The sequence below is a fragment of the Apodemus sylvaticus genome, chromosome 10 (assembly GCF_947179515.1).
Source record: "Apodemus sylvaticus chromosome 10, mApoSyl1.1, whole genome shotgun sequence".
NCBI classification, from domain to species: Eukaryota; Metazoa; Chordata; class Mammalia; order Rodentia; family Muridae; genus Apodemus; species Apodemus sylvaticus.
The window spans coordinates 2,024,978-2,052,086 of record NC_067481.1 but is presented as its reverse complement, the minus strand read 5'-3'; the positions used below and the strand labels follow the sequence as shown (position 1 = coordinate 2,052,086).

General features: G+C 49.2%; 4 protein-coding genes across 5 annotated transcripts in view; 1 reads left to right on the top strand and 3 right to left on the bottom strand.

The window, feature by feature from the left end:
* The window catches only part of Nploc4 (NPL4 homolog, ubiquitin recognition factor), a 59,263-nt gene extending 51,624 nt beyond the window's left edge, over positions 1 to 7,639 (bottom strand). The window contains exons 1-2 of one of the 2 annotated variants that reach the window (XM_052197599.1): positions 7,452 to 7,639; positions 3,366 to 3,446 (exon numbers count right to left, since the gene is read on the bottom strand). In XM_052197599.1, coding sequence (XP_052053559.1) covers positions 3,366 to 3,446; positions 7,452 to 7,466 — 96 coding nt within the window. In that variant the 5' untranslated portion in view covers positions 7,467 to 7,639. Of the gene's footprint in view, positions 1 to 3,365; positions 3,447 to 7,451 lie in introns of those variants that run through there. The other variant, XM_052197600.1, reaches the window with a different exon arrangement.
* Positions 7,640 to 11,813: 4,174 nt separating this feature from the next.
* On the top strand, positions 11,814 to 16,698 carry Tspan10 (tetraspanin 10). The gene is made up of 3 exons (XM_052196726.1): positions 11,814 to 11,961; positions 13,308 to 13,939; positions 15,577 to 16,698. Exons 1-3 carry the CDS (start codon positions 11,923 to 11,925, stop codon positions 15,902 to 15,904), a joined length of 999 nt encoding a protein of 332 aa, XP_052052686.1. The 5' UTR covers positions 11,814 to 11,922; the 3' UTR covers positions 15,905 to 16,698.
* A 519-nt stretch (positions 16,699 to 17,217) lies between these two features.
* On the bottom strand, positions 17,218 to 26,944 carry Pde6g (phosphodiesterase 6G). Its single transcript, XM_052196735.1, has 4 exons — positions 26,855 to 26,944; positions 19,478 to 19,699; positions 18,081 to 18,121; positions 17,218 to 17,648 (listed from the first exon to the last, which is right to left on the bottom strand). Exons 2-4 carry the CDS (start codon positions 19,621 to 19,623, stop codon positions 17,572 to 17,574), a joined length of 264 nt encoding a protein of 87 aa, XP_052052695.1. The 5' UTR covers positions 19,624 to 19,699; positions 26,855 to 26,944; the 3' UTR covers positions 17,218 to 17,571.
* Positions 25,502 to 27,100, bottom strand: Oxld1 (oxidoreductase like domain containing 1). The gene is made up of 2 exons (XM_052196731.1): positions 26,855 to 27,100; positions 25,502 to 26,087 (listed from the first exon to the last, which is right to left on the bottom strand). Exons 1-2 carry the CDS (start codon positions 27,059 to 27,061, stop codon positions 25,665 to 25,667), a joined length of 630 nt encoding a protein of 209 aa, XP_052052691.1. The 5' UTR covers positions 27,062 to 27,100; the 3' UTR covers positions 25,502 to 25,664.
* Positions 27,101 to 27,109: the final 9 nt, after the last annotated feature.

Genomic DNA, 27,109 nt, shown 5'->3' with positions numbered 1-27,109 from the left:
CCAGCCTGGTCTACAGAGTGAGTTCCAGGACAGCCAGGGCTATACAGAGAAACCCTGTTTCGAAAAAACAAAACAAAACAAAAACAAAAACAAAGCTACTTAGCACAGGCCATCCTACTCAAACAACATTTACAGGGCTAAGATCTGCTTTTCAAGCAAGTTCATAAAAGTAGGAAGAGGCTGTTTTAAAGACCAGTTGTGGGCTGAAGAGATGGCTCAGTGGTTAAGAGCACTGACTGTTCTTCCAGAGGTCCTAAGATCAATTCCCATAGGGTGGCTCACAACTATCTGTAATGGGATCCGATGCCGTCCTCTGGTGTGTCTGAAGACAGCTACAGTGTACTCATATACATAAGATAAATAATTTTTTAAAAAGACCATTTATTGGGACTTCAACCACATACACATGGTATAGTCCCACTTACAAGAGACATCTTAAGTAGTGGATCAACACTTTCGTGGGAAGAAAAAACAGAATGGTGGTGACCAGGGTTTCAGGGAAATTTTTCAAGGGAGAACAGATTTCAGACGTGTACAATAAAATGTTCTGAAGACATGATTCACAGCAATGCAAGTATACAAGAAACACAACATGGAATGAAAAATGGAATGGAATGAAAAATAGAATGGAATGAAATATGTAAGAGAAGAAAAGAGAAAACCACCCCTACTCCCACAGGCATAAACTCTCTGCTCCTGTGAAAGGAGAGAGCCATGTCCATAGCACATTGCCCAGGAAAACAGAGAACAGAAAGTGAATTAAAGATGGCTACATAGCGCATCTTGAGCGTGTTTACACTTGTAAACAGCATGGTCCTATAGGCCCAGTGTTCATCCAAACTGACAGTCTGCCTAGGCTTGTGTCAACTTGTCACATGATGGCATGGTTCGCTACCCCACCAACAAGCCAATTAATGAGTGACGGGGAAGCTGGAGGCCGAGTTCTCTAGTTAGCATGGAAAGAACAGCCTGGGTGCTGGGATCAGCATCTCGCCGAGGAGGACCCTTTGCGACAGGCCCTGCATAGACTAACTCAGCAGGGCTAGACCCTGTAAGCAGAAAGCTGTTCAGCCTATCCTGTTAATTTCACTTTTCCTTCTTATGAGTGAGAATGATGCACAATTAAAATGATTTCCAAATAACTTTCAAAAAGCACAGAAGCAAAAAATAAAGCGCTAATGACAAATAGTTTCCTAGGTATACACAGTGAGATTTCTTTGGAAACTCCATTGTGTTTTAGATCTGAAGAGTATCAGTACAATTGCTTCTGACATTTGAAATACCTTGCCAAAAAAAAAAAAAAAAGCCTCAAGAATAACCCTGTGTACTTGGTTATAAAATGCAGCTAACAGCAAAGAAAGTTGGGAATTATATTATTTCCATACTGACAAGGACAAAAAAAAACAGGTCACAATTCTCCTTAGGTCTGACTAAGCTCTCTCCATTACCACATACAGAGTCATAAACATGTGGCTTTAAATCCTCTAAAAAAGAACTAGGGAAAGGAGGGGTAGCCTAAAGAGATGGCTCAGTGGCTAAGAACAAACGCTGCTCTTCTAAAGGACCCAGGTTCAATTCTAAACTTACGTAGCAGCTCACAACCACCTGTAACTCAGTTCCAGGGCCACTGGCCCCTCTGCCTGCCTCCATGGGCACTAGACATATATATGTGGTACACATATCCTCACCTGCAAACCTAAAAATGACAAAACTTCCAGAACTGCCCATTGTTCTATTTAATAAACAACCATGCAGGCAAATGTCTACAGACCTGGCAACACACGTAAGCAAAACATCCATATACATTAAAAAAAAAAAAAAAAAAAAAAAAAGATCGGGGGAGGGGCGGGGAAGCAGTGCGGATGGATCAATGGGCCAGCTGTTAAAACACTCCATCCCATTGCAGAGACCTGGATCAGTTACCACACCACCTGTAACTCCAGTTCAGAAGAAGCCAACACCCTCTTCAGGTTATCATGTAGTGTACAGACAGACATGCAAGCAAAATACTCATATACATAAAATAAAAATAAATCGAATCTGAAGACTGAGGCAGACAGACCTTTCAGAATTCAAGACCAGCATGTGGGGGACTGGAGAGATGGCTCAGCGGTTAAGAGCACCAACTGCTCTTCCAAAGGTCCTGAGTTCAAATCCTAGCAACTACATGGTGGCTCACAACCATCTGTAATGAGATCTGATGCCCTCTTCTGGAGTGTGTGAAGACAGCGTCAGTGTACTAACATATAATAAATAAATCTTAAAAAAAAAAAAAAAAAAAAAAAGACCAGCATGTGAGGCCGGCCAGGTCTACAAAGGAAGTTCCAGGCCAGTCAACACTAAGTACTGAGACACTACCTCAAAATTAATTAATAAAAAAGAATGAACTAAAAAAAAAAAAAGAAAAGAAAGAAAAAAAAAAAAGAATGAGCTGCCTGCAGTGGTGGCACACACCTGTAATCCCAGCACTCTGGGAGGCAGAGGCTGGCATATTTCTGAGTTCGAGGCCAACCTGGTCTACAGAGTGAGTTATAGGACAGCCAGGGCTACACAGAGAAACCCTGTCTTGAAAAAACCAAATCCAAAAAAAAAAAAAAAAAAAAAGAATGAGCTAAGTGTAGTGCCACACACCTTTAATCCCAGCACTTGGGAGGCAGAGGCAGAGACAGAGGCAGGCAGATCTCTGTGAGTTTGGAGCCAGCCTGGTCTACACAATGAGTTCCAGGATAGCCAGGGTTACTCAGAGACCCTGTCTCAAAACAAAAACAAATATAATGGATCATTCTAAAAAAACTTTTATTACAATTCCCCTTGGTCCTTGTTGTGTGTGTGTGTGTGTGTGTGTGTGTGTGTGTGTTGAGGGATAAGAGGGGTCTTGTTCCATGGACCCAGCTGATCTGTAGTTCAGTACGCTGCCTACACAGGCCTTAAACCTTTCTCATCTCAGCCTTGAGAGACAAGACACAGGTGTTAGCACCACACTCAACTGCAAATTTTCCTTCTTAAAAATGACCTTTGCAAAGTGCTGTAGCGCCTCCCTGTGGTCTAGTGGACTAACTGTGGTTAAATGCCTGATGCAGAGTTCAAGGTGCTTCACACGTGCAATCCCAGCAGCACTCAGGAAGCTGGAGTGGGAGAGTCACATAGAGCTCACGGCCAGCTTACACAGTAAGACTGTCTACCTTTCTGACTCCGCCTGTGTCTCCTTTCCTTCCTTCTCTGCCTCCCTGCCCATGCCCATGATCCAGCATCTATCCAGCCCAATCACACAGTGAAAAGGCCATGAGTGTCAGCCTGGTGGTGGAAGTCAAAGGGAAACAGGAAAAGGCAGGGAACAAGACCCAGAAGGTCAATATCACAGGTACCTTTTTCAGAAATGTTGCAGCTGTTTCTCTCTTTGTTGCTGTGATCCTCTTCACTCCATCAGGGGACTGGACACGGATTATCTATGGTAAATCAACAAAGACAGTTACTGTACCTAGCAAGGTACTGGTTTTATAAGACTTACACAAACCGAAAGTTGGAATCACCGTTCCGCAGCTTTCTGTGGTGTGTGTTGTGTGCACACGCCCACGTGCTGTCAGTCTTCCTCTGCTCTCTGTACCTTCTGCAGTGCTGGAGTCACAGACACACCTCTGTGTCCAGCTTTCCTCTGGGCGCTGGGTGCAAACTCAGGCCCCAGTGCGTACACAGCAGCAACCAATTTTACCACTAAGCCACCTCCCCACTCCCAATCTTTCTCCTTTCAATCCCCAATTGCATTTTCTCCTTGAAGGAGAATCAAGATGTGAGGTGCACCAGCACATGAAAGAAAGTCTAGAGTACTACATTCTGATTCAAACACATAATTTCTCATGGAATGCACAACTTCAAGGCTAAATATGGTAGGAACATGTAATCCAAAGCACTCTAGAGGAGGAGGTGAGAACATCACAAGAAGCCAGCCTGGGCTACATGAGACAATCTTAAAATAAGGTTTTTGGATTTGTTTGTTTGTTTGTTTGTTTTTCAAGACAGGGTTTCTCTGAAGTCCTGACTATCCAAAAACCCACCCTGTAGGCCAGGCTGGCCTCAGACACAGAGAGATCCACCTGCCTCTGCCTCCCAAGTGCTGGGATTAAAAACATGTGCCACCACCACACAACAATAAGCTTTTTATTTTAGAAGTGTAGGTGTTTGTTTGCATGCATGTCTGTGCACCACATGCATGCACTGCCCTCCCTTCAAGATCACTAAGAAGCCGGGCGGTGGTGGCACACGCCTGTAATCCCAGCACTTGGGAAGCAGAGGCAGGTGGATTTCTGAGTTCGAGGCCAGCCTGGTCTACACAAGTGAGTTCCAGGACAGCCAGGGCTACACAGAGAAACCCTGTCTCGAAAAAAACAAATCCAAAAAAACAAAAACCAAAAAAAAAAAGGGGGGGCGGAGAGATGGCTTAGCGGTTAAGAGCATTGACTGCTCTTCCGAAGGTCATGCGTTCAAATCCCAGCACCCACATGGTGGCTCACAGCCATCCATAATGAGATCTGATGCCCTCTTCTGGTGTGTCTGAAGACAGCTATAGTGTACTTAGATATAACAATAAATAAAATCTTAAAAAAAAAAAAGTCACAAGAAGACATCGCGTGAGATCGTCTTAAAAGGGCCATAATGATGGCTCAGTTCTTAGGAGCAACGACTGCTATTTTGCAAAAGACCAGTTTAACTCCCACGATAGACATGGAAGCTCTCAATTGTCTATAATTCTATTCCCAAGGGATGTACTACCAACTTCTGCTCCACAGGATCTTGCATGCTTGTGGGACACATAAATTCATACAAGTACACATGTTCAACATTAAAAACTCTGTTCTGGATAAAGGGCATAAAGTTGTGTACCCATCTGCTTCTGAACCACATCTGTCTCATTTCCTCACTGGTAAGTGAGCACTGATTTCTAGAACTCTCTTCACTTGGAATTTGATGCTGAGGAAAAACACCTTGCACATGTTTCATTCAATCTGTCTTCAACGCTGTGACACATCAAAGTGAAGGCCTTGCTTCTCTATGGAAGACTCTATGAATGCTCCTTCATTCGACCACTCACCCTGGCACGATGAGAAAGCAGCAGCAAGAGAAATCCATTTGTTGGCTGGTCTGGGTTTGGTTGTACACAATGCAGACCACCTAAGTTTCAAACCCTTAGAAACCTGGGTCAGGCTCCTAAGTCTTGGGATTACAGGCCTATGCCACAATGTGTTGCTTACCAAAAAAAGAATTCTAAAGTGCAAAGTCACTCTACCTGATGGGAGTATGGGTTTAAGAAGAAACAACCATGTACTGAAAAAGTTTTGGATTAACTTCTAACAGGCTACAAAAGAAAATATATGGAACAGACAGATCTGGCCACATGGAGAACACAGATTCTTAATGTTAGATGTGGGGCTGGAGAGATGGTTCAGCAGTTAATAATACTGGCTGCTCTTCCTGCTAGTCCTGAGTTCAATTCCCAGCAACCACATGATGGCCCACAACCAGTCTATGCTGGCATCTGATGCCCTCTTCTGATATGCTGGTGTACATGCGACAGAAAGGAAATAATTTTTTAAAAAAAGACAACAGTGTGGAAACAAGCAGCAGTACTTCCACTTATCTGGGAAGCTGAGGAGTTTGACTACTGGCGCTAGAAGACAGCCTGAACAACGGAGCTGAGTCTGCGTTACAAAGTAAAAACAACAACAAAAAGACCAAAATTAAAAGAAATGAAATTTTCTTGGAAGAACTGCTGAGTTTTTAACATTATTCCTACAGAAATTCTTTGAAGACCTCCCTTTGAATTCAAAACAAACAGGACTGGAGACAGCTCAGCAGGTTAAGAGCACTCACTGCTCCAGCAGAGCAGAGCGTCTACAACTGAGCACTCACAATTGCCTGCCTGTCACTTCAGCCCCAGGGCATCCAACACTGGGCCTCTGGCAACAACTGCACTCATGTGCTCGTATCCACATAATCGTTTCAAAATGGGGCTGGTGAGATGGCTTATCCACAAGAGCACTGCTTGCTTTTCCAGGGGAACGGGGTTCAATTCCCAGCACCCACACGGTCTCTCACAACCAATTCCTGAGGAGCCGAGCCCTACTCTGACCTCCTTAACAACCAGGTATGGTACACATATATGAAGGTAAAACCCCCATACACATAAAATAAATACATAATTCTTAAAAAGTAAAACTTGTAAAATCAACTTCTGAAGAGTGTATTAATTCCTTACACCCTGAGAAAGTCAATTTAAGACCCACTGATGTCCAAGTCAGCCTTTGGAATACCTGAACAAACTGTTTAGCCTCAATAGAGATCATTAAAGTACGTAGAAATTTTAAAAAGCAGATCGACCTACTGATACCTCACCTATTTCTAGACAAGTCATCTTTGATGGTAAATTTAAGTTTTAAAACAAAGTCAACCTTTCTGAGGTTTCTCTGCATCGTCTGCATCCAGGATAGGAAACAAAGAGAGAACAGAAGACCCCTAGGCGGGAGCTGTAAAGAAAGAGAAGCTGCCCTCAGAGAAAAGCCTTGACTCTTAACCTGATAGAAATGGTAACCCTTGTCTGCAACGAGATAGGTAAGGTAGGAGGATGTCAAGGCCAAGGATGGCCCGGGACAAAGTAGTTAAGACTGTCTCAAAAAAACAAAAAACTCAAGAGCTATACTTCCCTGGAAATCCAGAGAAGTGATGTTCTCGAATGCAGGAAGCCACTGAAGAGCTGTCCCTGGCCTGAGGCGACCAACATGATTCCGATTCCACGGAAAGCCTGAATATTCCTCAACGTTGGCCATGATTATTCTGTCAGACCAGTCTATTCAGATCATTTCCCAACCACATATCCTCTGGAGAGAAACTCCCACAGGTTAACAAAACGGCTGGTTTTCCTCTTGTTTTGCTGACACATTTCATGGGGTGGGGGGTGACAGTCTCCACTGTCAGGCTAAAGTGAAACCAGCCTTCTTTATTTTAAACAGGTGGTCGTCGAGGTGTCTGTGTCAAAGAGGAGCCAGTCCCGCCTGTTTTGGGTTTGGCCCCCACGGCCGCGTCCTCTGTGGGAAAGGGATCCCCTAATGACGCCCTTCTCCGAGGGTCAACCCTTCCGAAGCGAAATCATGACGAGGCACTGCTGGGATGGGGGAGGAGAGAAGGACGTAACCGGCTTCGGGGCCTGGGAGGAGGCCGAGGTCCCCCAGAGCAACCTGCGGCAGCGGGGTAGAAGAAGGCCGCTCCACTCGGACCGCCCGGCCTCCTCCCCGCCAGCCTCTCCGGGCTCGGCTAGGGCAGGCGCCTCCTCAAAACCAGGGCGAGCGAGGAGGAGCCGCCGGCTCCGAGCCCAGTCCAGCGCTGGCCCGCCCAGGACGCCCGCAAATCTGCTGCCTCATCCCGGCGCCCCGCTCCCTCCCGGCGCCCTCCCGAGCACTCACGATGCTCTCGGCCATGGCGGCCGCTCCTGTCTCCGGACTCGGGCCCCGGGCTCCCGCCGCTTGTCTCCCCAAGGGCCTCGAAGCCCCGGCCTCGGCCTCAGCCCCGGCCCCGGCCTCCCGCCGCCGCCGCCACCGCCGCTCCAGCTTCGCCGCCCGGCTCCGCCAGTGCCGACGTCCGGTGCTTCACTCAATGCACTCCGCCGGGAGACGCGAGAGGCGAAATAAGGTTCCGGCCCCGCCAACGGCCATACGCATGCGCAGGTGGTGCCAGGCATACCTCGAGCCACCCCTCCGCTTGGGGGCCCTGGACCAGGAGACTGCCAAGAGAAGCAAATTCCTGAAAGTTCCAACAATGCAAAAAAGCTGCAAGAAGAGACGAGCATCGAGATCTTGTTCAAATATAACCGTTAAGGAAGTTTTTTACGGTCTTCACAATTTTCCAGCAATGAGCTGGAGTTTTCCTTTTGCACTGAACTTCGTAATTTCATGCATATGATGTAAAGCAGAAGACGTTATGGAAATCTCTTAAGAGGCTAAACGCCTCCAAATTTTTATTTGATTTTGTTGTTGTTGTTGTTTTAGCTTGTTGTTTTGTTTTGTTTTGAGACAGAGTCTCACTAAATATAACCTTGACTGTAGACCAGGCTGGCTTAGAACACACAGTGCCTCAGTGCTGCGATTGAAAGGCAGGCGCCCTTTCCTGCCACTGATGGTTCGATTTTTGAGTGTACTAAACTCTGATTATATTTTAGACTGCTTTATTTATTTGTTGTTACATATATATTTTATTGTATACATTATATATTGTATATAATATATATTAAATACAATACGTTTTATTGAAAAAAGCCTGTTAAGACATAGTCCTGGCTGTCCTGGAGTAGCTCTGTAAACCAGGCTGGCCTTGAACTCACAGAGATCTACCTACCTCTGCCTCTCGAGTGATGGGATTAAAGTCCTGTGCCAATACCTGACTAAACTTTTTTTTAAAGTCTTTAATATATTTTATATGTATGAGTGTTTTGCCTGCATGTGTTTTGCTGCACCACACAAGTGTCTGAGAACATCAGAAGAGGGAGTGGAATCCTTGAAAGTAGAGTTTCAGATGATTGAGACCCACCATGCAGGTGCTAGGAACCAAAGCCAAACCCTCTGGACAGCACCAAATGCAGGTCCAGCCCTGGCCTTGAACTCTAATCCTCCTGCCTCTGCCTTCTCTTGCTGGGTTACAGGAGACAGTAAGGAACATCCCTCCATGACCTCTGCGTCAGCTCCTGCTTCCAACCCTGCTTGAGTTCCAGCCCTGACTTCCTTTGGTGATGAACAGCAATGTGGAAATGTAAGCTGAATAAACCCTTTCCTCCCCAACTTGCTTCTTGGTCATGATGTTTGTGCAGGAATAGAAACCCTGAGTAAGACACTCTTATTTAATTTTTGCTTATTCATTCCATCAACAAACTTTACTGCATGCTAACTTAGTGTGTGACACAGCCCTTACAGTGCAGGTAGAGGAGGGCGTGGGTTCCTGCTTTGGACCAGTTACCCCACAGGGAGATCAATTTGCAAATATGTAATGTCAAGTGGATGTTCATGATGGATATACAGCCAGAACAAGGACAGACATGGAGGGTGATAGAGATTGTTTAAAATAAGATGATCAGGATCTGGAGAAATGGTTCAACAATTGAGAACATCGACTGCTCTTCCGGAGGACCTGGGTTCCATTCCCAGCAATCACCAAGGTGGCTCACAGCCTGTTGGAACTCCAGTCCCAGGGAACTCAGGAGGCCAAGTGCGTCAAAATGCATACGAAGCCAGATGACTTGAGGGTAATCCCCTAAACTCACAAAGTAGAAGGAAAACAATTTTTTTCTTTTTCTTTCTTTCTTTCTTTCTTTCTTTCTTTCTTTCTTTCTTTCTTTCAAGAAATCAAGGGTCACTGAGCGGTGGTGGCACATGCCTATAATCCCAGCACTCTGGGAGGCAGAGACAGGCAGATTTCTGAGTTCGAGGCCAACCTGATCTACAGAGTGAGTTCCAGGACAGCCAGGGCTACACAGAGAAACCCTGCCTCAAAAAAAAAAAAAAAAAAAAAGATTGGGCTGGGCATGGAAGCAGAGATAGGTGGTGCTCTGAGCTCATGGCTAGCCTGGTCTACATAGCAAGTTCCAGGACATCCAGAGCTACACAATGAGACCGTGTCTCAAAATAATATAATGAAATAAAGATGGCTATTGTCAGCTTGACCCCATCTAGACATACTTCGGGTGAAGAACTGCCTTGATCACATTGATTTATGTGGTCCTACCTTGAGAGACCATCCTGACGGATGAACGGTTGATGACAGAAGGCCTGCTCCACTATTGGCAGTACCATACCCTAAGCAGGTAGGCCCAAGCTCTGTAACCCAGCTAGCTGAGCATGAGTTAGAAAATAAGCCGGGGAACAGGATTTCTCCCAGCCTTTGCCTCCATTCCTTCCTCCGGGCTCTTCCTTGAGTTCCTAGCTGACTTCCTCTCCATGCCCCATAGTCACCTGCAAAGAGAGCTTCAGAAATCCTGCTGAGCTGCCCTTTCACTGGCTGCCAGGTCTGTCAGGACCTTGGTGCTTTTTCCACATTGGCCCAGGTATGTGCTAACATGCCCACCCTGAATATTTCATACAAGAGGAATTGAATAAAATGTGACTTCAGCCAGGTAATGGTGGTACATGCCTTTAATCTTAGTATTTGGGAGGCAGAGACAGGAGGAACGGAGTTCTAGGTCAGCCTGGTCTTGCAAGGACTACACAGAGAACCCCTGCCTTGAAAACAAAACAAATGAAAGAATCTAGAGTCTTTATGCAAAAATAGCCAGCACAGTAGGGCTGTAACTCTGTGAGGTCCTAGATTTCACCCTCAATGCTGGGGGTATTGAGAGCTTTTGGTGCTGCTTCTAGGAATTTGGCATTTGTCAGTGAGGTCGGGCAAGGAAGTTGGCTCAGATAAAAATATCAGAAACAAGCCAGGTGGTGGTGGAGCACGCCTTTAGTCCCAGCACTTGGGAGGCAGAGGCAGGTGGATTTCTGAGTTCGAGGCCAGAATGGTCTACATAGTGAGTTCCAGGACAACCAGGGCTACACAGAGAAACCCTGTCTAGAAAAAACAAAAAACAAAAACAAACAAAAATAGAATATCAGAAACAGAGCCCATGGGGCTTCACTTGCTACTTTGCTAAATTACTGCCTTCTGTGAGCTCCTTGTTTCCTGCTTTGCTTGGTTACTTTGTCTTTGTTCTAAGAACTGACCATGGTTTTTTGGTTTGGTTTGGTTTGTTATTTTTTTTTTTTTGCATATACCTAGAATGATATAAAAGCAGACTGGAAAGAAATAAAGCTGCTTCAACCTCACTACAGGCTAGAGTCATGTTATAATTTTATCTAGAGCCGGGCAGTGGTGAAGGCAGAGGCAGGTAGATTTCTGGATTTGAGGCCAGCTTGGTCTACAGAGTGAGTTCCAGGACAGCCAGGGCTACAGAGAAACCCTGTCTTGAAAAACCGAAAAAAAGAAGAAGAAGAAGAAGAAGAAGAGAAGGGGGAGGAGGAGGAGGAAGAGGAGGAGGAGGAGGAGGAGGAGGAGGAGGAGGAGGAGGAGGAGGAGGAGGAGAAGAAGAAGAAGAAGAAGAAGAAGAAGAAGAAGAAGAAGAAGAAGAAGAAGAAGAAGAAGAAGAAGAAGGAAGAAGGGCTTCCTGATGTCTCAAGGTCCTGTGGGCCTACAGTGACACACACACACACACACACACACACAAACACACACCAGTCAGAAGCAGGGAGACAGGGGTAGTTGGGTGGTGGTAGGGCCCAGTGTTGGCAGCCTGGGGATAGGCTTTTTGTCTCCATAGCAAGTTGCATAGCTTAAGTCCTTTAGACACAGGGACTGGGCAGTGATCACAGCAAAATCCTGTTTCTGAGAAGCTGGGAGGGAAGGGACATCTGGGGTGTGAATTCTGAGTTGTTCTTGCTCTGGACAAACTACAAGGATACATTGGATTTTGGGCTGACTGTGGGGCTCTTGGGTCCACAACTGTGAACCAGTTCACACAGAACTGATTCTTTCAGGGTGCTGATAGAAGACCAGCTGAGCCTACAGGCCAGGACCAAAATGGAACTCAGTACTGATGATCATGAGTCCAGCTTGAGGGCCGCCTTACCAAAATCGTGGTTGGGCAGACATTAAAGATATCCCAGGAGCCAAGGCCGAGAATTACAGGCTAGAAAGACCAGATGTATCTGTAGAAGCAGGCCCCTGCTGTAAGCCCTAAAATGTGACTCCTCACATGATACCACTGTGATCACCCCGTGGGCGGAGCTTGCCGCTCTCCAACCCTGGGTTGTACAGTTCACAGAGAAGCCAAGGGACACCATTACCCCAGGACTGTAACCTGTGCAGAGAGACACCAGCCGCCGGTCTCCGTGGCTTTCTCAGTTTGCAGGGATGATGGAGAAGGAAGAATGCAGCCCCTTGCTGCCTCAGGTGAGCCAGCGCTTAATGGCCTAGCTCAGGTTGAAGGTGTTTCTTGGCTCTAAGGTCCTCTGGGAAGCCCCTGGACCAGGTTGCAGCCCACCTGACTCCTGGCCCTGCCCCTCAGTATAGCTGTGCACTGGGATCTGTCATTAAGCAGGTGCCAATGGGTGACTCTCTCAGACAAGGGCAGAGGCCTCACTAATCAGACGGCTCTCTTTACTCGTGGGTACACTCAGGTGCTAGCCTTTAAGGTGGCCCCCATAGGTCTGAAAGAAGTATTGATTCAGGAACAGGTAAGGGCAAATGTCCCCTGAGGCTGCATGTGGACTCTGTGGCCTTAGACAGTCTTAATGCTACCAGTGGGCTCTGGCAGGCTGTTATTTTGCTCTGACAGACTTCGGTTGACAACTAACTCTCTCATGTCTGCCTGCTCAGCTGAGCTGCCTGCCGCAGTCTATTGGCTGCCCCCTCCCTGCCCAGGGAGCATAGTGTCCACACTTGGCCTAGGTTCAGTTGGTGGGCCTGAGAGGATGCAAAGAACTCAAGGTTGGTTTCCTGCAGAAGGGTGGAAGGGTAGTCACAGGAGCTGCTTCCCTTCCCAGGCAAGCCCGCACTTACTGCTTGGGTGGGAAGTCCCTCCTGGGACTGTAGAAAGTCACTGCTGGCAGGTGCTCCACAGATTCCAACACAGAGACCATTCCAGGCTGAGGGAAGCAGACCCATGTGCCACAATTCTGTCATATGAAAGGAACAGAAATCCTGACCTATGACTATCAAGGCTGGGCAAGACTGTACTTGGTCTGTCTTTCACAGGGGTATAGAAGAAAAGTAGTGGACACATCTTTTAACTGCTGATCTGCCCAGTCTTTACCAGGGACCTTGCAGGGAGCTGTCATCACACTGTCCTAATGGAGGCTGGCCTCACACATCGACCCTGGAAGGCAGTGAGCGTCCTCGTGCTGTTTTAGGCCACACGTCCCCAGGCCCCAAGCTATCCAATTCTTCAAGTCTTTACTTCCTCCACAAGCTTCCTCTAAGCCCACCCCAGCTTCTTCTTCTTCTTCTTCTTCTTCTTCTTTGGTTTTTTTTGATTTGGTTTTTTTGGAGACAGGGTTTCTCTGTATAGCCCTGACTGTCCTGAAACTCACTCTGTAGACCAGGGTGGCCTCGAACTCAAAAATCCACCTGTCTCTGCCTCCCAAAGTGCTGGGATTACAGGCGTGCGCCACCACCGCCCGGCTCCACCCCAGCTTCTTAGCCCCTCTCAGGTGAGGCCTCACCCCTGCTTGATGTCACAGAGTCTGAGTGACTGAGGTCTCACCGATGCATCCTCTAAGTTTCCTATCCTTCTGCAGGACACCACTGGCCGAGAGCACCCGCCCACCAGGAACAGTCCACCTATTGCAAATGTTCCGGGTCCAGCGCTCCAGGAGAACCAGAAAGGGGCCTGGGGCTGCAGATGCTGTCCTGGAGCAAAGCGCCAGGCCCAGTGGGAAGGCCAGGCCTCCTCCCTCCCCCTGTCTACAGGGAGCAGCTGTGTCAAGTATATGATTTTCCTCTCTAACTTCCTCTTCTCCCTGCCGGCTCTGCTGGCCCTAGCTGCAGGGCTCTGGGGCCTGGCTCTTAAAAGGTCTCAGGGGAGTGGTTGGGGCGGACCCCTGCCAACAGACCCCATGCTGGTGCTGGTACTAGGAGGCTTGGCAGTCAGTGTGGTGAGCCTGTCTGGATGTCTGGGTGCTTTCTGTGAAAACAGCTGCCTACTGCACTGTTACTCTGGGGCCGTCCTCTTTTGTCTGGCACTGGAAGCCCTGGCAGGGGTTCTAGTGGTGACCCTCTGGGACCCACTGCAGGACAGCCTGAGGTATACACTGCGTGAGGCCATCATTCACTACTGGGATGACCCAGACCTACATTTCCTCCTCGACCAAGTCCAGCTGGGGCTGCGATGCTGTGGGGCAGGATCCTACCAGGACTGGCAACAGAACCGGTGAGTGTCCCCCAAATGCCACATGGGTAAGAGAAGGGGCAGTCTAGATGCCTCCCTCTGCCATTTGAACATGTGTGCACACACAACCACATGTCCTGCTTCCACATGCCAATACACAAGTGTAGTTGTGTAAAACAAACACACTCATCTACTCTCATATATCCCTCTTATTATAAACACAAAATGAGGTCTCATACTGAGGCACATGCACATTACATGTACACAGACTGACATGCAATGTCTGTGCTAACTCATGGGGTATGGGCACTGGCCTTCGCCTAGGTCATGAGTCTTGAGCCGAAACAAGGCCAACTTTTGGCCAGTTCTAGGGCCCAGACTTAGCTTGTCTGTACTGCCTCTCCAGGTAGGCGTCTTAAGAAAGAGGCCAAGCCAGTAGATACCAGAAAAGTTGTTTGTTTGTTTGTTTTTTAAATCTCAGAACATTTCAGTGTCAAGAAAAATACCTTAGGGGTAGCTTGGGTCATCAATCTATAATTGACTATACGTATGTGTTCATGTGAGTGTGATTAAATTTCCAATTTAGGTGTGGCACAATGTTTTATGTCCTGTTTGAGGGCCCCCATTTTGTCTGCTTCCTCCAACACACAGACACCCTGAGCAGCACATGTAACCCCTGTGGCATCCAGGATAAACATGCTGTTCCCTCTCAGAAGCCAGTTGAGGGATGGAGACAGAGAAGCTCTAAAGAGCTAGCATGGCTGCAATAGATTATACTACAGTGTTCCTGGCACCCTGCCAAGCACACCCAGGTCACTGGGAGAACCTGCCTGGTCCCAGAGAGTACGCTCTGTTCATGGTTGTCAGGGCCAGTGAGGCCCAGATCTGTGGAAAACTGCAGCTGAGGCACCTTAGCCACCAAGGGGCTCCTCATATCTCTGAACCTTTTGCTGCTGCCCAGGAACACCTCTTCCTCCTCCTCTTCCTCTTCCTCTTCCTCCTCCTCCTCCTTCTCCTGATTTATTTGTTTTATGTATATGGATACACTGCAGCTTCAGACACACCAGAAGAGGATATCGAATCCCCTTACAGATGGTTGTGAGCCACCACACAGTTGCTGGGAATCGAACTCAGGATGTCTGGAAGAGCAGTCGGTGCTCTTAACTTCTGAGCCATCTCTCCAGTCAGGGAGCACCTCTACTTACTGCAACCCCTTCTGGAAACTTCTATGGAAGCTCAGTCTACTTCCTTGCTGACACTGCTCAGATAAACTCAGTGTGCCTGGGACAAGGTCTTGTCACTGCCTCTCCTCCAATCACCTTGTTAAACATGTCACTGCCTGTTAAGACGGACACTACTCCACCTTTACCCCTGGTCTGAGAAACTGGTGTTCTGTGTGTGTATTTGTCTGTTCATATGTGTATACACATGCCTCTTCATATGTACACATGTGTGTGTGTTTGTACATGTATACATATGCTTCTTCATGTGTGTATGTGTGCATGTGTGTGTATATATGTGTGTGCAGGCATGTGTGTGTGTACAGGCATGTGTGTGTGTGTGTGTGTGTGTGTGTGTGTGTGTGTGTGTGAAAGAGAGAGAGAGAGAGAGAGAGAGAGAGAGAGAGAGAGTCTGAAGGTAGGCCTTCTCTCCGGGTCTAACCCTTGTGTGCCATGCAGGTACTTTAACTGCAGCTCCCCCGGGGTTGCAGCCTGCAGCCTTCCTGCCTCCTGCTGCATCACCCCCCAGGAAGATGGCGCTGTAGTGAACACTCAGTGTGGTTTTGGGGTATTGCACCTGGACCAGAATGTGGCTGGACAAGCAGTATACCTGCAGGGCTGCTGGCCTGCGCTGCAAGAATGGCTGCGGGGGAGCATTGGTGCCATAGGTGGCTGTGCTGTCGCTGTTGTCATGATCCAAGGGACTGAACTCCTGTTGGCCGCCTGCCTGCTAAGGGCCCTAGCTGCCCACAAGGCAGCAGGGGACACAGAACCGGGCCCTTTGTGAGCTGTTGGCACCACCCTGCCTCCGAGCAGAGCTGAGAAGACTGCAGACTGAGTTCCAAACTTCGCCCCCCACCTTCCAAGGAAGGTGACAGACCCCTGGGCCTCCACTCCTGGCCCTGGCTTCTTTGCTACATCTGTGCTCAGTCCCCAAGAGTCACCTAGATGACCTCTGTGCTGCTCCAATTTTACAATTTCACTCCTGATTTCTCAGGACCCAGCTAAGCTCATGGTTGTCTTTTGCAAAGGCCACCCTGGTGATCTGTGCCCGCTAGGAGCAGGGGCCAGGGCTGGGGTCCTTCCCATCCCAGCCACCTTCGCTGATCTGTGTCTTGCAGACTGGCTCTGGGTCCCCATTTCATCACTACTGGCTTCTCGTGGGTCTCCTCTTGCTTTCTGATCTTTGGTTTAGATGCAGGGTAACGCCCAGGGCATACCCTATAGTAGGAGGAAGACGTATTGGTGTGTCCTTCATATTTGTATAGTAAACTACAGATCTCACAATGACTGGGACTGTCTTTCCAGAATCAAAATGGAGACAATTCCTAGTTTGCCAGCTCGGAGGTTATGTGTAGCGTTGACACGGTTAGTTTGTGGAGTCTTTTTATTTTTCTGTTAGAGCCTCACGTATTGCAGGCTATGCTTGGACCCCCTATATAGCTCAGGATGACCCATCTTCAGCACGCTCCTGTCTCCAGCTCTCCAGTGCTTGGATTACAAGTGTGTACCACCATGCCCAGGGGGAACTTCTGAAAGCCATTTTCTGGACATGCCCAAAGAATAAACGTGTACCCGATGTGTTATGGGTGCTTTGGGGGAGTTTGCCCGTATACCTTACCTGTGTGTGGGGTCCTCAGGTTACTGGGGTACACAGCAGCTGTCAGCTGTTGGTCTTAGGATGGACCAGCTAGGCCATGGGGCTACCTATTAGATGCCTGGGTTTACGTTTCTGGTTTTTGTCCTTCCCCACCCTTCTTGAAGAATATGCTTCCCTGACTGTGGCCACCGGAAGGAGGGTCATGGCCAGGTTCATATGCCCAGGACCTCAAGCCTCTATGCAGAACGGGATAAGTGGGATTTTTCTATTTCTTTTCCGCCAGTCTCTCCTACCTCCACCCGCCCTGGTCCTTCCTTCGAGGTCCTGATAAAGCAACCCTCCTGAATGTACAGTTCTTTGTCAGTGAACCTCAGATAAGCAAGGACATGCTAATTTTGAAATACAAGAGTATGCTGGGAAGGTTGGTATAATGGGAGAAGTATCTTAGTCTCCCTTGCCACATCACCCCAGGACAGTGTCTCACCCCACGACCACCCATCTGGAAGGGCAGCAAGACAGAGGAACTTTATTACCCTCAGAAGGCAGTTCAAGGAGACATTACTGGGGAGTCTAACCCTGCATTATGGCCACAAGAAGGACAGGAGGTGGGGCTGGGTCTCACTTCCTTCTTTTTGCTGACCAGTGACTTCAGGCCAACAGTGTGTCCCATGGGAGGCTGTAGGCTCTCAGTAGCTGGTGTCAGGGCATGAGGTTGTCCCAGGGGAGCCCGAGTAACCTGGCTAGGGCTCAGGCTCAGGCTTGGGCAGGGGTCCTGGGCAGGGTTTACAGAGGTGGTGGGATGGAGCGGGTCTTCAGCAGGTATCTTCCACAGGGCTCACGTAGCAGGGATCTGACTAAATGATGCCATACTGGGCCAGCTCGTGAAGCTCTAGGTGGTTGAAAGCCTCCCAAGGGCAGATGACAGTGATGTCTGCAGGAAAGGCGTGATTAAAGTGACGCTGTGACGACCCCACCCCGGGGGCCACCCATTTCCTGCTGCCTTGCTGTGCGCTCCCCAGAAGGAAGCATGCTTGCCTAGGATGAGCGTCTAGACTATGGCTGCAGATTTCCTCCCAGGCAGGGATCCCCAGCTTTGTGTTGCAGGCCCAAATGGGGAGATCAAGGGACCCTTTGCCAAAGTTGGAAGGAGAGGCAAAGGCTTCTCCTGTGCGTGGTGAACTTACCCCATGGGGAAACCCCTCCCCAAGGAATCTGAAGTTGGATGTTGGGAGAGAAATAGGGGACCAGAAGGGAGGCAGGCTAAGCAATAAACAGAGGAAATCTGGGACCTGTGGGAATATGTCTGAGGGATGTAGGGGACTTAACAGTGCTGTCCAGATACAACAATCCCAAGCTGTCATACCTGTTCCCAGGCCTTCCATTCCAGGGATGTCATCCCCAAACCTGCAATGACAGAGTGGTTAAGGATGTTAGCTCCAGGGCTGGAGAGATGACTCAGAGGTAAGAGCACTGACTGCTCTTCCAAAGGTCCTGAGTTCAATTCCCAGCAACCACATGGTGGCTCATAACCATCTGTAAAGAGATCTGATGCCCTCTTCTGGTGTGTCTGAAGACAGCTACAGTGTAGTCATATAAATAAAATAAATAAATTAAAAAAAAAAAAAAAAGGATGTTAGCTCTATCCTAGATCTAGCCAGCCCTGGAAAACACACAGGACGTTTCCTCCCTACATCTGCTACCGGGTGATATCTGAGGGCTCCCCTCCACCACCATGTGCCTAGTGTGCTCCACCGAGACTCACAAGCTGAGGACCAGGGAAGGAAGGGTGAGCATGTGGGTAGGTGCCACCACCGCGGTGTTGCCTGGGTGAGCTGTGGGTCTCTGCAGGAATGTGACATGTGAGCGTGTGAGTGGGGTGCTGGGTGTGTCTCAATGTGGAGGCTATGGTTTGTCCCTGAAAGACACACATGCTGGAGATTAGTCCCCAGTGCAACAGTCTTGGGAGGTGGTGCTTTAGGAGGGGCCAAGTAGAAAGTGATTGGGTTGGACTGGAGAGATGGCTTAGTGGTTAAGAACACTGACTGCTTTTCCAGAGGTCCTGAATTCAATTTCCAGCAACCATGTGGTGATTCACAACCATCTGTAATGGGATCTGATGCCCTCGTCTGGTGTGTCTGAAGACAACTATAGTATACTCATATACATAAAATAAATAAATCTTTATTTTAAAAAAAGTGATTGGGTCATAAAGAACACCACAGTGGATTAATGCCGATCTTACATAATAAGGTTATAACTACAAACATGGTGGTTGTAAGGCAGAGACCAGTTTCTCTCTGCTTTCTAGTTTCCTCTACCTACATACGATCTATCTTTTTTCCAGCGCTCCTGCCAAGATGCCATCCTCCAGGTTGTAATATACCTATACTATCTTTTCCAGAGGCCAAACAATCAAGACCACCACTCCTGGAACCTTCAGTCTCCAAAATCTTTTCTGCAAAAGCATTTTGTCATAGCAACAGACAGCTGGCTAAGACAGAGTTTCTAGATGTTCATATGTAGGTGTCTGTGTGCACAGGGGGTGCACACGTGTCCCTGAGGAGGGAGTCTGCTTCCCAGACCTGCCTGGCTGCAGTACCTGGAGTCAATGACAGGCGCTTGGCTCCCCCAGCACTACGGAGGCCCCAGTCACAAGGCTGAGGGCACACTTACTGAGCCCCACCCCAGCCTCCACCCTGTCCTCCCATGCAGCCCAGGAGTGCTCCTTCTGGGTGAGACTCCTTTCTGTTGCTTGCTTACCCCTGCACGCCTTTCTTGGGGGGCTTGCTCTTGAACTGCCTTGTTTGCCGCTGCTTAAACTTCGGTGGTCCTTTCCTGGGGGTGACTGGTCCTCCTATCACCCGTGTGGCTGACCGAATCTCACCCTTGGGTGGCTCCAGGTTCATGGTGAGGCTGGCAGAGACACTGCAGTGACCCTTAGCTTCTGAACTCTGTCAGGTTGGGCTGGACTCCTCATGCAGGCTAGGGTAGACCAGACAGATCCCCATTAGTTTGCCCTAACAACCTTGGGAGCAGAGAGGGCAGACAACCAGGAGCCGCCATCCCGAGACAGAGGCAGCTGACTCTGCTCCAGAAAACCATTCCTGCTCCACAGGGTTTCCAGCAGTGTGTCTGCCTGGTTCCAGCAGACACCTCCCATTGCTAGGAGCCACACACAACCCTTGCACCCATCGAATACTCTGAATCCACATCAAACCCACCTTTTGGCCCCTTTGCGTGTCCCAAGCCAGGACGTTTTATGACCTCCCCTTGCAGGTAGCAATTGAACTTCCTTGTCTGCTCCCCTCCCCTGCCACACACTGGGGTCTGATCCAGTCTTGTCTCTCAGTTGAAAGCCTTCTGAGGATGCCTGGGGCTGGTACAAAAGACTCCTGATCCTGCAAGCGAGCCTCACAGCCAATCGCCTTCCCTTCCAGGTGGTCAGACTCAGGCTGTTTCACTAGTCCCTTCGCAGGAAAGGGAGCCTTCCTCTACCTCATGCTGTTCTGTATTCCCAGGTCCTGGAAAATTCTATCTATCTACCTATCTATCTACCGTGAGGCAGGGTTTCTCTGTGTAGCCCTGGCTGTCCTAGAACTCTCTCTATAGACCAGCTGGTCTCAAACTCAAAGATCCCGCTGTCTCTGCCTCCAGAGTGCTGGGATTAAAGGCATTATTTAGGGGCTGGAGAGATGGGTCAGTGGTTAAGAGCACTGACTGCTCTTCCAGATGGTCTTGAGTTCAATTCCTAGCAACCACATGGTGGCTCATAACTGTCTATAATTGGACCTGATACCCTCTTCTGGTGTGTCAGAAGACAGCAACAACACTGTGGTCACATACATAAAATAAAAGAAAATCTTTAAAGGCATTATTGACACCAGGCAGTGGTGGCACACACCTTTAATATCAGCACTTGGGAGGCAGATGCAGGGGCAGGCAGATTTCTGAGTTCGAGACCAGCCAGCTCTACTGAGTGAGTTCCAGGACAGCCAGAGCTACACAGAGAAACCCTGTCTCAAAAAACCAAAAAAACAGCCAGGCGGTGGTGGCGCACGCCTGTAATCCCAGCACTCTGGGAGGCAAAGGCAGGCGGATTTCTGAGTTCGAGGCCAGCCTGGTGTACAGAGTGAGCTCCAGGACAGCCAGGGCTATATAGAGAAACCCTGTCTCAAAAAAACCAAATCTTAAAAAAAAAAAAAAAAGGCATTATTGACATGCCCCTGTAAGTGTATTTGTTCATATTTATGGACTTGTTGTTTTGGGCTTGTCATTTGTTTCTTGTAGTTGGACTTTGGTGCTGATAAATACCCCCTCAAAATGAAACACGGAGCTGCCCTAGGGCAGGACCCTGCCTGTGAACAGCTGAGCCAGGGACCTCTCATCTTTGTGACTCTGTTTCAGATAGTGGAGCAAGAAGCAAGCCTCAAGGACAGTGGTCACCCTGGGACTCTCCTGGGCACAGAACACCTACTCTGCCAAGGCTGCTCACTAGCTCACTGGGCTGGGGTTTCTTCTGGGTTGGGCATCACCTCAGGCGCTGGAGTGGTTGAGCTGGCCTCTGCTGCCCTGTATCAGGCCACAACCCAGAAGACACTATACAGGGTTGTCCCTCATCTTCTCTGCAGAATCGCTCCCCAAGAGCTGTAAGCCCCAGTGACCTTGGCCATGGGTAGCACAGCTTTCTGTAATCCTATTAGTACCTGAAGGAGACTCCTAATCTCCCAGGGTTTCTAGAAAGCTGCATAAACCTCACATGCTGCTGAATGTTCTGAGGCCATATGGGTGACCCAGACAGGAGTTGCCCCAACCCTTAGGTTTCCCAAAGGACTCTCTTAGAGCCCCTTTTTCTGCCCTTAGTCCAATGCGGTCTTAAGCCACTGGTTTAAGACTGTGGTTTGCTGGAACATCAGGGCTGAGACTAATCAACAGAGAAGCATAAGTCTGTGTAGGCAATACCCCCTCAGTCTAATGGCACCCCTCTGTCATTCCTAGATTCAGCCTCTGCGCCTGAAGCCAGTGCCAGTCTAGGAACCAGGATCAGGATCATAGGAGACCAGGCTGTCAGTGCCGTGGGCACCCACCCTTACTTCCCAGCGGTAAACTACTTCTCCAAAGGCCATGAACCCCCATGGGCAGCTGTTCCCCGACAGAGCTCCGGTGATCAGTACTGTCTCCATGGAAACCATGTCTGAGATGCCTAGCCAGGACTAATCTAAAGCAGGAGTCATTCAATCGTATGATCAGATTGCTGGCCTTGGTAACAGAGGTGCTACCATTTGGCACTGTGGGATATCAGAGCAGGTAATCGGTAGGATGTCCTTGCTAAAGAACAGGGGAACAGGACAGCCTCCTAAAGACTCCAGAGCTCAGCGGAGGCTGGTAAAGCCTGTCTCCTGACCCAGGGTGAACGAGCAGATGACTAGCCGTCAGAAAGGGCCACAGGAGGGGCCATACTCACCACACACTGGACGGATCTCAGGGAGCCACAGGTGCCAGTTGTCCAGACCTGGATCCGCAGAGCACTGGCCTAGGAATTTATCCTTCCCCTGGTGAGCGGATTATAACTATCTTTTCTGACAATACACTAATCAGATTGCTGCGCCTTGAGGGAGCCACCACTGCCTGGGATGCTGGGGGTGGGCAGAAGGGGTTCATGCAGTTAAGGGTCTGAAGGAAGGACCCCCCCCCCAGGTCCAGTAGGTAGCCAAGAAAGGGAGGGGATATGACTCTCACTGGTTGTGGGCTATGCCTCACACGGTCGCGGCATCCACAAACAACTGGGCCATCTTTTGGACAGTCCTGGGTTACACCTTGCTTTGTCCCATCCTCTGAGGATGCAGTGAACCTCGATGTCCTGTGTAGCAGCCTCTTCATTTTTCCTTGCCTTTCAGCCCCGTCTCTTGCATTTGATACTCTGTGTAGTCCCATTTCCTGCTCCTGTGCCTCTTCTCTAGTGTCTTAGGGTCACCCCCCAAGCTGGGCCAGGACACTTATTTCAGATCAGCTTTTTTTGTTTTTGTTTTTAGGATTTATTTATTTTATGTATATGAGTACACCATTGCTTTCTTCAGACACACCAGAAGAGGGCGTCAGATCCCATTACAGATGGTTGTGAGCCACCATGTGGTTGCTGGAATTTGAACTCAGGACCTCTGGAAGAGCAGAAGCAGAAACTTTTTTGTTGTTTTGTTGTTGTTGTTGTTTTGAGACAGGGTTTCTCTGTATAGCCCTGGCTGTCCTAGAACTCACTCTGTAGACGAGGCTGGCCTCGAACTCAAAAATCTACTGCCTCTGCCTCCCAAATGCTGGGATTAAAGGAGTGTGTCACCACCACCGCCCAGCCAGAAAATGCTCTTAACCCCTGAGCCATCATCTCTCTAGCCCCGCAAATCTGCGTCTTTTCTTCAAACTCATTTGTATGAAGCTGGGTATTTTTCATTTTCTTTCTTTCTTTTCTTTCTTTCTTTTTTTTTTTCAAGACAGGGTTTCTCTATGTAGCCCTGGCTGTCCTGGAACTCACTCTGTAGACCAGGCTGGCCTCGAACTCAGAAATCCACCTGCCTCTGCCTCCCAAGTGCTGGGATTACAGGCGTGCGCCACCACGCCCGGCTTATTTTCTTTCTTTCTTTTTCTTTCTTTCTTTCTTTCTTTCTTTCTTTCTTTCTTTCTTAAGATTTATTATATTTATGAGGACACTGTAGCTGTTTTTAGACACACCAGAAGAGGGCATCAGATAGTTGTGAGCCACCACATTGTTGCTGGGATTTGAACTCAGGACCTTCGGAAGAGCAGTCGGTGCTCTTAACCGCTGAGCCACCTCTCCAGCCCCCTCTTTCTTTTTAAAGAAATGGTCTTATGTGGTCCCAGGCTAGCCTCAAACTGTCATGTAGCTAAGGATGTCTTGAACTCCTTGTCTACCTCTGTCTCCCAAGTCCGGGAGTTACAGGCATGTGCCCACACAGCCAGCTCTGCACCTTTCCTGTCTTTGGTTTTTTGGATTTAGTTTTTTTGAGACAGGGTTTCTCTGTATAGTTCTGGCTGTCCTGGAACTCACTCTGTAGACCAGGCTGGCCTTGAACTCAGAAATCTGCCTGCCTCTGCCTCCCAAGTGCTGGGATTACAGGCGTACGCCACCACCGCCTGGCTACCTTTCTTGTCTTAACCTTTGTCTACTACACAGAAGTGTAGGAGGCATGTTGTACTGCTAGTGTCTTGTCCACCATGGGACACTTCACAGACGCTTGGTGGTGGTAAGTACCTGGGGATTATATCGGTGGAGGCCCACTGCAAAGGGCTAGCCAGTGCCTTTCTGTTGGGGGCATCTCATACTACACAACCTTACAGACCTTTGCCACAATAATCGAATGTTGGAAAGCTCAGGTGGCTTTCGTAGGATCCACTGGTGTTGACATTTCCTGGAGAGGTAAACAAATGTCTACCTATTCTACGGCACTAATGACAGAGAAATGGTTCTACCCAAGTATAGCTTGGCAAACTGATGAGCTTATAGGAGTGTGGATGATCAAAGGTAGCTGTATCACCAGAAAGCCAACCCCATCAAGAGTGGAGATTCAGCTGGGCGGGGTGGGGCACACATGCCTTCTGATCCCAGCACTTGGGAGGCAGGTGGATCTCTGTGGGTTAGAGGCCAGCTTGGTCTACAAAGCAAGTTCCAGGACAGTCAGGGCTACACAGAGAAACCTTGGGGGGGTGGGGGGGACGGGGGGGGGGGACATTTCAAGCTGGGTGGGGTGATGGTGGCATGCCTTACTCCCAGCACAGGCAGAGGCAGGCTGATCTCTGAGTTCAAGGTCAGATTGGTCTACGAAGCAAGTTCCAGGACAGCCAGGGCTGTTACACAGAAACCCTGGGGAGATGGGTGGGGAGGTGAAGGGTCACAAAAGTTCTCTGTGGTTTACGACACACTTGCAGGCAGCTCAGCTACTTTAGTCTCCACTCTCCAGCAATGGTTTGCTGATGGTCTTGTCTCGGGGAAGGCTCTGTGCATCCTCCAAGTTTTAGGAGCTTCCTGAGCCTAAGTTTTATTTACTTACTGAGTCTTTAGAATCTTTTTGGAGGAAATGTTTCAATCTATAGTAAGTAGTTTCACAAGTGTCTCGGCCCTAATAGGTGTGGTCACCTCTATCAGGGCCCAGCCCTGGCAGAGTAGTTTGGGTTGCAAGCAACATCTGCACAAGATACCAGGCTGAACTGTGTTCTGTCACCCACTAGTCAAGTGTCCCTACATTCTGATCTTTCGTTTCACAGATCCGTGTAAAACACCAAACACAGAAAAAGCCCTATTTATTGGCTCAACCCCAGGAGGAAGTCACTTTATAATCCTAGCTTTCCCTTTAAAAGGGATAGGTAGGTGCACAAGCACTTAAGTTCAGTCCTTGCTGGAGCCTGACAGCTCGTCTTGGAGTTTGATGCCCCAGCTGCCTTGGTTATTCTAGCAGTACTCAGAACACAAAGGGATGGCCCTCAGCCCCACAAGGTAGAACGAACATCTCCCTCCAGGACCCAGCAGGAGGGAGCAGCAAGGCTCCTTCCACATGCTGGTTCTCATTTACCACAGAGTAGAACCAGAGTTTACTCTCAGCAGGACCTCCAGGTACACTAGGGCCCGGAGCGGCTCCTGTCACAGGATGTTCAGGGACATGGGTTCAGTTCAGCATCACCCATGAGGAGAGCTGTAGCTGTTCTGCAGGGAGACATAGGCAGCCTAGGTATGCTTTCTGTGACAAGGTAACAGGCAAAGAAATGACACAAAAGCTCCTGCATGGTTACCATAGAGGAGTCATTTATTCGGAGGTGAGGTTGTTACAAAATAATTTCTATTCCTGGCAGACTTGTGGAGTCTTCCAGACTCAGGGAACAAAAGTGATCCTGATGTTCTTAAGGGTAGCGCCTGTCCATGATACAGAGTCTGAGGTAAACTGGCTCAGGCTCCGCTCTGCATGCGGAGCCGGATCTCCATTCTCAGGAAGGCCTTGAGGTTCTCATCTGTCACGTGTTCCTCTAGAATGGCTAGGGCCTTCTCCCCACCATCCTGGTAGAGCCTCAGCAGAGCTTCTGCATAATCTACCCATACACAGTTAGGGCAGCCACTCATACAGCAGTTTGTGGGAGGCTCAAGGTCAGGTGGCAGAGAGTATGGGGGCTCTATGGGGCTCCCCCTGGGTGGGGAGGCCTTTGGCTCTCTGCCTTCCTCTGTACCTACTTGGAAACCTTCTTCCCTGTGGTCCGTCACCAACTTTCTGCAGCTATCAGTGACTTGCACTGGAGCATGGTGTCTGTGAAGAACACTGTGTCTTCCTCGGGGAAGACTCTGGCAGCAGTCCCAGCTGGAGAAATGGTGCGCTCCCTGCGAACATGGGATAATTCGTGTGACTCTCCAGGAAGCTGTCCCCAGCTCTGGGAAGCCTTCAGTCTTCCTAGCATTGGGATGGTGTCTTAACCTTCTTCGCAGCCTCACTTCCTGCAGAACTGTAGACCACTTATTATATGAGACTTCTGTATACTGTTTCCCTATCTGTGAAGTGGATACACTGGTTGGTATGAGAAGAAACCAGTTAAGGGCTCGCTTGGTTCAGTGCCTGGCACTGTTCATTCACTCTCAAAGTTTGCGCGAGGATCGGCTCCAGAACAGACAGACTGACAGACGACAAATCCTGGACGGTACAAGGGGAAGGCCATTGGGCCGGTTGACCCTGAGCAGCCAGCTATAGCTAAGCACTTCTTTTTTGTTTGTTTTGTTTTTTTCGAGACAGGGTTTCTCTGTATAGCCCTGGCTGTCCTGGAACTCACTCTGTAGACCAGGCTGGTCTCGAACTCAGAAATCCACCTGCCTCTGCCTCCCAAGTACTGGGATTAAAGGCGTGCGCCACCCCCCCCCCCGCTCCCCCCCCCCCCCCCCCCGCTAGCTAAGCACTTCTGACCATGTTAACTATATCCTCAGTCCGGTGTCCTTCTATTGCTTCACAAGAGACGCTTAAGGGGCATTGGGCCACCTCATTTTCCGTCTCTCACGTCTCAAAGGCCCTCGGGTCCCCTTCCCTGCTATGCACCCATGACCCTGGTCACTGTTACTCTTGCAGTTTACTTGCCCACTAACTCGGCAGGGGTCCAGACCTGAAGAAATCTCTCGGTGAGGACGCTGACCATGCTTCCTCCAAGCGCTGGCCTGCCTCCCCGACCAGGGACACCCCGGCTGCACGAAAGGCTTCGCGCACCCCAGCTGGGGCACTGGAGCGCGCTTAGGGCGCGGGCATTTGTCCCGCACCGGAGCGCAGCTCGCACCCAGCATCCCCGGGACAGGTTCCGCAGCAGCGAGACCATCGCAAGGTGAGGACGCCGGAGCCAATGAGCTTGGGACGCAGCGCCGGA

Excerpts from the sequence above, each read along its gene's own strand:
- Pde6g (XM_052196735.1), bottom strand. The coding sequence starts at position 19,623 with ATGAACCTGGAGCCACCCAAGGGTGAGATTCGGTCAGCCACACGGGTG. Across the intron at positions 18,122-19,477 it reads CCCAAGAAAGGCGTGCAGGG|GTTTGGGGATGACATCCCTG; the intron begins GTAAGCAAGCAA and ends CTGTCATTGCAG. Across the intron at positions 17,649-18,080 it reads AATGGAAGGCCTGGGAACAG|ACATCACTGTCATCTGCCCT; the intron begins GTATGACAGCTT and ends CCTTTCCTGCAG.
- Tspan10 (XM_052196726.1), top strand. The coding sequence starts at position 11,923 with ATGATGGAGAAGGAAGAATGCAGCCCCTTGCTGCCTCAG. Across the intron at positions 11,962-13,307 it reads GCAGCCCCTTGCTGCCTCAG|GACACCACTGGCCGAGAGCA; the intron begins GTGAGCCAGCGC and ends ATCCTTCTGCAG. Across the intron at positions 13,940-15,576 it reads CAGGACTGGCAACAGAACCG|GTACTTTAACTGCAGCTCCC; the intron begins GTGAGTGTCCCC and ends TGTGCCATGCAG.
- Oxld1 (XM_052196731.1), bottom strand. The coding sequence starts at position 27,061 with ATGGTCTCGCTGCTGCGGAACCTGTCCCGGGGATGCTGGGTGCGAGCT. Across the intron at positions 26,088-26,854 it reads TCACCGAGAGATTTCTTCAG|GGAGCGCACCATTTCTCCAG; the intron begins GTCTGGACCCCT and ends CCATGTTCGCAG.